At 32.1% G+C, this 9,698-nt stretch overlaps 1 protein-coding gene across 1 annotated transcript in view; it reads right to left on the bottom strand.

Moving 5' to 3' along the window:
- The window catches only part of LOC111625876 (protein phosphatase 1 regulatory subunit 12A-like), a 91,511-nt gene extending 83,569 nt beyond the window's left edge, over window positions 1-7,942 (bottom strand). The window contains exons 1-2 of the mRNA XM_023369126.1: window positions 7,408-7,942; window positions 6,921-7,051 (exon numbers count right to left, since the gene is read on the bottom strand). Coding sequence (XP_023224894.1) covers window positions 6,921-7,051; window positions 7,408-7,659 — 383 coding nt within the window. The 5' untranslated portion in view covers window positions 7,660-7,942. The remainder of the gene's footprint in view (window positions 1-6,920; window positions 7,052-7,407) is intronic.
- Window positions 7,943-9,698: the final 1,756 nt, after the last annotated feature.

Raw genomic sequence — 9,698 nt, 5'->3', positions numbered from 1 at the left:
TAGATTTACTGCTAGTCAAAAATGAATTTGAGTTAAAACTAGTTTTAACTAGACAAAACGGGTTTTAACAAAGACATTCAGTATAAACTAGTTTCAACTAGTTAAAACGCGTTCTAACTAAAAACGGGTTTTGACTGTAACATATATATATATATTGAAAAGCAAAATTTTAGAAAGTTTTCTTATTTTTAATTCATAATTAACTTTCAAAATACCTTATAAATTCTTTTCTTCCATAATTTATATCTAAATTCCCGAAATTTTGGAGAAATCCAAAATCATAGCAACCTTGATTACAATACTGTGTACTGTTTTTTCTTTTATCCAATGATAATTAATTAAAAGAAAGTTTACTTTCGGTTTTGAATTTATTAATTTACAACAAAAGATTTTTAATAACTTAACATAAAGAAATAGTATAGAAACAAACCTCTAAAAATACCATTAAATATAACTTACCACTAAATTTACAGTACAGTACATCTAGACAAAAAGAAAATCTCTACACCTGGAAGTAAAACCTATAAAATGACAACTTCCAGGTTTACACAAAAAAAAAAATGTGACATTGGCACTATCACACAATTTTATTATATTAATTAAGAACCTTTTATTGGACTGATTCAATGATTGTATTGAGTTGGATAGAAAAAAAAACCTTGGAGCATTTTCTTGGGAAATCAAGTAAAGGAGATTCGTAAATTAACAAATCTAAATAGTTGGAGATTCGTGTCGCCAGAGACGAATCCCGCTGACTTACCTTCCCGTTCCTGTAGTTGGAAAGATTTTGTTCTTGATCGATAGTGGAAGGGACCAGCTTGGTTGAAGGAATCATAAGAAACATGGCCGAATTAAATAGTCTATTTTGAAGAAGGTTTATCAGAACGCATTACGAATGTACGTTTACAAACTAAAGAAAAAATTGGACATAAATTTTTGAGTTTCTCACAGTATTCTGAGATCTTACAAATGACTACCTGGTTGTTTCTATTTTGTCAAAATTCCAGAAGGGATACCTATATTATTTTTTAAATTAAAATGCAAATATGCAATGAGAACTTTTGAATTATAAGAATCCGATTATAGAAAAATGCTCTATTTGTATTAAGTTTTAATATCATGATTCACCATTAAAAGTTTTTCCAAACTGTCAATATTCTGTCTTTGTGGCATGACAGACATATTTATGTTACGTTTACAAATTGAAAGTAAAAGGAAAAAAATATACTGTATTTTAAGAACTTGATTAATTTTAGCAGTGAAATCAATTATATAATTGCTCAATTTAAATGTCAATATCGAATTTATTATAAACTTCAGCAGGACATAAACTAAGAAAAAACTAAGTTACCGAATTTCTCAAATATTAATAACAACATAGAAATAAAGAAAGGAATTAAAATTAATATTAAGTAATTAATATCATAATTTTGCAATATTTGATAAACTTTTAGTGTTCAGTTATGATTAATAAATTGATTAGGCCTAAGATACTTAATTTATTCTGACAAATATAATTATAAATGAATAATAATTTACCTGATATGCAAAACATATCATCAATACATAAACCCATGTTAATATCAATACGAAATCGTGAAATTTATTACAAAATACTTACGTTACATAGCAAATTGTTTTTACTTGGTGTCCACTCTGACCTTCTCGAATTTATTTGCCATATTTTTCAACGATTTTCATCACTTGGAAAGCAGAAAAAAATCTATATATTTTATGTCTGCTGTTATTAGAACAGTTTGTTGCAGAACAATCTACCATATTGTTTTTGAAAAGTAAAATATAAACCAAACAACCCGCTTAGGCGATACAAGCACGTGATGAATATCTTTAAATAGGATACAAAATGGATTGTTATGCTCATATATATAGCCTACATATGGTGCTTTATATTGATAGATCCTCACTAATTTAATTTAATGTTATTTTAATTTATTTTCTTTTGTTCTAATTTTGTAATTCTGTGTAGAATGTTGTTAATACTAAATGTTTTGTATTTGTGTGATTTTGTTATATTTTCCTCCCCACATCTTGGAATGTATCTAGTAAGCTTAAATTATAATTACAACAGTTAAATGGGGGCCAGTTTCTCATAGAAGACCATTCGCTCTGCCTTTAAGAAACAATGTGTTAGGATTTTTAAATTTATTATATTTCCTTCCATGACAGAATTCTATAAACAATAAAAAATATATATATATATCAATAAGTGGCATTGTGGAGATTGAAATTGTAATTTTAACAATAGTTTCCGGTATTAAAGGTAAAAACAATCTTAGCACCAGAGTAATACTGTGTGTGTTACCGTGAGGGGTTGTTAGTTTAGCGATTGGATGTAAAGTGTTGGTATAACAAGGGGGAAAAAATAAAAACTCCCTTGCCGTCTTAAAACTAGGTTAGTAACTTAAAGGCTAATGAAAATAAATTAGACTAAGAGACGATAAAAAATAATTAGTATGCAAAAATTTACTTTGTATTAACTCTTTAGCTTAATTTACTAAAGTATAGATAGCAAGGGGGAAAAATAAAAAAAAAAAAACCTTGCCGTCTTATATCTAAGTTAGTACTGTAATAAATAAAGAAAATAAACCAATCGTCTCTTCTCCTCCATGGTCAGTGGTATCCCTATGGGTTGCGAAACCACAAAGGAATAATAATACGTTGCCTCCAACGTATTCCTTTGTGGTTTCGCAAGTTTACCATCCCGCCTATTTAAGGTGTGCTCCATGGGTTCCGATTTTTACCTGGAAAATCTATAGGCTGGAAACTCTGCCAGAAAGTGGATTAGTCTGCGCAATTTCCATCGGCGTCTCGTCCGGCTCAATGAGTGATGAAGAGCGAAGAGGTTCTCGTCCACCACGTGTTTAGCAAAGTGCACAGTGTCCCACAACGCGTACTTCGTCAAGTCTTCGGGGAGTTTCGAATGCCACTCATCACGAAACGGATCGTATGGCCGGGGATGGAGTTCCTCCTGCACCCTATTGTGCAGGTCCCAGAGACGAAACACGTATCCGAACTCTATCCCGTCGACCGGACGAATCCCGTCTGGTTCGGCAAAGAATATCTCTGCCAGAACCAACAGTGATGAGGGATCCGTACTGTCTCCGTGATCTGACGAACTTGACAAAATATTGCCACCCCCTTCCTCAAACCGAGAATCTCCCAGAAGGGAAACCAGAACCGAGGAAACTCGTACCGACTCCTCGCTTTCCGTCGTCGGAAGGGTGAATGCACGGAAAGACGGAAAGAGAGTCGTCGCGGGGCTTCTTTCCTCTGCGGAATTGCACCCTCAAGTTCCACCACCAACTCCTCAGCTTCTCCAGCATCTTCACCCTACAAGAAACAAGAAATTATGCAAAACAAGAAACTTCTTGTTTTGCATAATTTGTATTTAATCAAGGTTTTAATATATTTGCAATTAATTAAATGGTAAAATGTTTAATGAGACAAGAAATATATGTAATAATTTATCCATTATTAAAAGAATTTTGTATTGATTTAATAACCGAGAAATTTGTTGAAAGGTCGTCAAAGTATTTGTAAGTTGTATAATGTAAAATGTATATTGTAAAATGTAAGTTGACCAAATGTAAATTTAGGTGGCTGAGGGGCGTACTTTAGTCACACATACAGCATTATGTTTTATATTTTAGTTTTGTCCAAAGTCTAAGGAATACTGAAAATATTTTCCCTATTTCATAAATGCAAGTTTATTTAAGAAGTAATGTCTCAAAATTATTAGAGTCATTTGCAATTAATTGGTATAATTGGGTTGCAATTTGAAAAAATTGTAGACCTATAAATTCCCACTGTCGTCTGTCTGTCTTTCCTTATTCTCGAGAAAATGTTGGACAGATGAAATCTACGACCAGATATGGAAACCGTACGGACACGACACCCTGATTAACTATATGCAAACTTCCAGTTTGCAGCAGAAGTCATATTATTTCAATTCAAAACTTTCCCCTGAAAGAAGTTATATGGATGACCAGCACGACTCAATTGTAAAGGAAAAGTATGACTCACAGTACAGAAGCAAGACACTACGGTATTAATTTAATATATTTTAAATGAAATAAATTAAAAATATGATTAAAAATTGCAGCCCGGCATTGTGACCATTTCACAATAAATAATCGTTCATACTTTATAGATTTCACTAATCTAACATGTCTAGTAAATCTGGGTATTTGCATAGCATTTCAAAAATATAAATTAATGTATAGTAGCTTTACTTGTTAATGAAAACAATTTAATTACTTTTATATAAATACTAAAATGTAAAGTTTAAATAAACTATCAAAAGCCATTCCAGATGAAACTCAAAGAACATCAATATTTAAGGGATTTTATAAAAAAAAATAGATAATTTACACTTTACTCCTAAAAATAAGCATCAATGTGAAAAACAGACACTAATCAGAAACTATTGCAGCAATTTATTTCAAATTTTAAGTAACATAGAATAAGACTCTGCTTGTTAATTACATACAGGAAAAGATTTTCAGATGTATAGTATGACATTCAAACAAATGAAAAAAGTGGACAGTACTTGTAAATGAGAAATGATTTCAATAAAAATATGACCTCCTCTTACACTAATGCAGGCTATATAAACAATGATTCATGCCGACTATCAGACGACCAAAGATGTCGGAAAGCAGTAATCTCCACTGTTGTATGAGAACACGTAGAGCTCTTGGGTAGTATTTGCAGGGGTTTGGTAAGAAACTATAGCTCTCCCAGAGAACATCCCATGCATGATCTATAGCAGGGGTGGCCAACCTGCAGCTCGCGAGCCACATGCGGCTCTTTGAAGGATTATTTGTGGCTCTCGATAAATGTAACCGAGTTCCCTTTTCATTTTTGTGTTATTATATTTTAAAAAATTATTATCGTTCCGTATGTGTTTCAAAATGTCTTTTAAATTACTAACAACAAATATNTAAAAATCCAAAGAGTTTTTAATAGTTGCATATTTTTTCCGCTTTGCTAAAGTTTTAGAAAACTCTTATAAGTGGAACCCTTTCTATATTTATCTATAAAATGATGGAAAATTTATGTAAAAACAACAATATTTAAAATTGAGTAAAAAGCATAATAAAACAATGGTTGGTTATTTAATAATGTTAATGTTTTCATACATACACACACACAAAAACGAAAAATAAATATCTTACATACTTAGTAAGAATTATCAAACCTTCGAAAGAAAACAATATCTTAAAAATTTAACTTTTTTGCGAGTAAAAAGAAAGAAATATCGGTCTTTATTGCCGTTTTTGAATGGAACGTTTGTTCTGAAGTAGATGCAGAGATGCAGTACAAGGTATGCGGCGGTATAAGCGGTAAGCTTGTTTGTAGAAATACAATGTAGTTTTTGGTTGTACGGTTTATAAACATACATTGTAAATTTGGAAGATATGGTCTTTCTATGTTAAATTATATCAAATAAATCTATCTAAATCAGCACTATAGTCTGCCAGGGTGTGCCATTGCGGTGCCTTGGTATAATACATTTTTTTCAAGTAGGGAGAAGCCCTTTTACTTTGTGAACATCTTGCTTGGATTTTAGACTGTGCATCTCGGCCAAAAACTGAGAAAATTACTTCTTGCACAGTTTTTGTGCTGATTTTTGTTGCATTTAAGCCTTTTGCAGAAATTGGGCCACAAAGCTATGATTTGCCCATAAAAACTCCATAGATAATGGCAATTCAAACTCGAGGCGCCGAATAGCGCTATGGAACTTTTTTATTTACGACTACAACCAATTTAACTACGACTAACTTACGACTAATTTTTTAATTTCAAATAACCAAATCAACACTTTTATTTTTACAATTAATTGCTCATTTTCTTCGTTCTAATACCGATTTAAAATGTTGGAAAAAAACCGAAAAACCACATAACTTCTGAGTTTACAACCGCAATTGATTTTAGCTGTTACAGTGTAGAAAAATTCAATTTATGTTTAATATAGTTATAAATTCGAAGCTCGGATATATTATGACGTAATTATGTCATAATTTTTATTACGTCACATTCCACAGGCATAAAAATGTCACAATTTTCACGTGTAAAAATTATCCAGTTGTAAATGTTTAAGATAAAAATAATATTTAATAATTTAGTAAATTATATATTGTTTTTATTATTTAATTTTTTAGAGTTTGTTGTGACTTTACATAGGCTTATTTATCAAAACCATAAAACTCATTTGAAATAAAGTGAATATATTTCACTTTATTTTTCACTTTAAATAAAGTGAATATATTTCACTTTATATTTCACTATATTTCACATCATTATAATATGTCTTACATTATTATAATGAAATGATACAGAAACAACTTAAATTACAGGTGTTATAGCAGTTTGTAGCTATAAGTGTAATAAACGTATGATATATTGAATTTTTAAGTATTTTATTTGTATTCTTTGTCATAAATTAGTTTTACCAATAAGGAAACGAGTAGAAATGTCACACCAATAACTAAAAAGATAAAATGGGCCCTTCATTTTAATGAGAAACAGAAAATCTATTTATAGTGTTTGTGGCCAACATTATTTAATTGTTCTTTCTTCTCCGAAGAATAAGCTGCAGAGAATCAAAAGGAAAATAGTACAGAATTACCATTTCTCATTTGATATTTATAACTTGACATTTATATATTTATATCATCTAAAAATTTGCTCAAATAAATCATTGGATGGATGAATAACGTTATTGTGTGTGGATAACGAAGCGCATCAGTTGATCCGTAGAATAATTTGGACGAAATAAAAATTAATAGAGTTCGATTAAGCCTTTTTATATGTCACCGGAATGGGCTAAATGATTTTTCGCATCCAGGTAAGAAACGTCCGTCTAATTAATTAAACAAACTCACGGAGTAACTTACTCTGTGATGGCAACTGATCCGCAGGAGACGGCGGCATGAAGGGGGGTCCAGCCCTCGTTGTCCTGCTTGTCGACGTTGGCTCCCTCTTCCACCAGGAACTCGACCATGTCCAAATTGTTGTCGATGCATGCCTGAAAAGATACGAACGTCGGTCATGGCATTCGACAACCTGATCCACGCAGGGTTCCCCAGCCGGCGTACCGGGTCCAAGGAAAACAAACGCGGGGCACAATGTGGTTGTCGCGTGACGAAACCAAAACGAAAATAGTTTCTAGGGATTTTAGTGCGGATGGCGCAACGTTTCTATTTCTGGGCGGCATTTCTGTTATTCGAATGGATGCCGAGCGAAAATAATGCCGCCCGAAGACTCTCCGCCCCGAAATACTCGTAAATTATGACCATCGCGATCTATCCGGGCTTCCGAATGCTACCCTTCGACCGGAAATGCCAGATGATAAAACTACCGGGCAAGTGGGCGGCTTCTTACCTGGTGCAGTGCCGTTAATCCGTCCACGTTGACGGTGTCGACGTCGGCTCCGCCGTCCAGCAGATGCTTCACCTCCTCCTTATCTCCGGCGGCGCAGGCGGATAGGAAGACGCATCCGTCGGGAAATTTGATCCGGCTGGGACGGTGCCGAGGTACGTCGGCCGGAGTGCGGTTGGTCTCCGAGTCCTGCCATTTTTTAAGTTGTTCGGCTCTCTTAACGAAGGCGCTAAGCAACCGACCTTCCAGAGGCATCTTTGTCTGTCTCGGCTACCGCCTTTCCATCAGACTCGGCGAAGACTCTCCCCGCTCCAGACTCGGACGACAGCCAATCCTCCGCTACTTTCCTGCCTCCGACGCGCCGCTTCTCGGCTCTTTTCTCTCCCCACACGCGACTTTAAATTCACGCGCGCTCACCGCTTTATCCGAAAAGGAGAAGAAGTTTGGCTCCATCCGCTCGCTCTCTCGACTTCAGAATCATCTGATCTGGAAATCTCGGCGAAAGTTTCCGGTTACTCCTTTTACAACACGTCTTTTGTCTCCAAGAAAACTTTCAAGTTTATTTATTTCATTTCTTTTCAAATACAACCAAAATACGTTGTATTTATATTAATTTCGATTTTATTAAAGAAAAATTTCAAAATATTTTGTTACGTTAATATTGTAATAGACTATATGAAATTTCAATTCGCAAAAAGTAGAGTAAGTCATAGAAAATAATCGAAGAAAATATATTTTCGAAAATTGTTTCTTCTATAACACATTTTCGAAATGTTTTCGTGTTCCTTTCTGTTAAAACTAAGCAAATAAATGAAAATAAAAACGAAAAATATCATTTAAATGTTCGAATAAGAATAGTAAACTTTTTCTATTTACAATTCGAATACGACAAAATGGGATATTTTCGATAAGGATTTTCTTTAATTTCTAAACTGACTAATTTTATTGAAATTGTTCGAATAAATCACTTGACTAACTTCGTGGATAAACATTTAATTGGAATAAGCCTCCAACTTGTAGTCCTATTCTATCTTGCTATGAAACAATGTTGTTAAATAAAACAATTTTAATAAGTCGTTTTTGTAATAATCTGATGATTTTTAACCGCTATCTTATTTCTATTAAAAATTTACAATTATAACTATTTATAATGCGTTCAAAAATATTGCTTTTTAGTATTACAAATAAAGCAAATCACGATTTTATCCTGATCGTCCAATATAAAATTCAGAAAAATAATTAAAATGACAAGAATTCTCGAAAGAATTAAACGATTTATTATTTAAATTACTTAAATAAGAAATTATCTACAAATATACGCAAAAGATTTTTTTTATTTTTGGTCTGCCTCCTTCCTCATTGTAAGAAGTAAAAATTGAAAGTTCCTCTGATTGTTACGTAACGAAATGTTCCCCTCGAATTCTATTTTCGTATACAATTTAAACAATTTTAATTACAAACATTATATTTAAAAAAATTTTTAAATCATAAAAATTAATTATTTCCTAGGTCATATTTCTAATGCATTTATAAAATATAATTACATTTTTTAGGTAATTATTTACTAAATAACAGACTATATTCTATATACTAATTTGACAATATCATGCTTTCTGAATTATCTAACTAAATTAAATTACTAATTTAGAAATAAAATAAAAATATTATTAAATGACACTTATTTTTATGTATATAATACATTACTGTAAATATTAGGCCTACAGGCGTAAAATTTACATACGTCAATGTTTAAATGTACAGACAGTACACTGATATCGTATATACTGTACTGAATATCAATAATGTATTTGTTTCCATAGCTATATGTTATGTGAATGCGTAAAAACAATAGAAAGTATGCAAAGTTGTACAATAAAAAGTGCCTACAACAATTCAAAACATTAAAATTTCATTTAAATAATTTGAAATGTTGACATTTTCTATTAACATTTGCATTCATCTGTCCCTATTCCTGCTTTTTCATGAGCTAATTTTATATATATATATATATATATATATCTAGAATGTCTATACATATTCTAGTGCAGAATCGTCTGACGAATTTAATGGCATATAACGTTTTAATCTGTGACTGTAACTTTTAGAGATATCGCGGTTTATATCATCAAAATATGATTATTGTGGTTATTCATCATTTTCCAATAGCAACTTGTATACTCGCGTCTAGACTGAACATTTATACATATATCTAGAATTTCTATACATATTCTAGTGCAGAATCGTCTGACGAATTTAATGGCATATAAATTTTTAGTCTGTGACTGTAACTTTTG

The sequence above is a fragment of the Centruroides sculpturatus genome, unplaced genomic scaffold, assembly GCF_000671375.1.
Source record: "Centruroides sculpturatus isolate CEXI.00-Female unplaced genomic scaffold, Cexi_2.0 scaffold333, whole genome shotgun sequence".
NCBI classification, from domain to species: Eukaryota; Metazoa; Arthropoda; class Arachnida; order Scorpiones; family Buthidae; genus Centruroides; species Centruroides sculpturatus.
The sequence above is the reverse complement of the archived record's forward strand: the minus strand, read 5'-3'. Positions and strand labels throughout refer to the sequence as shown.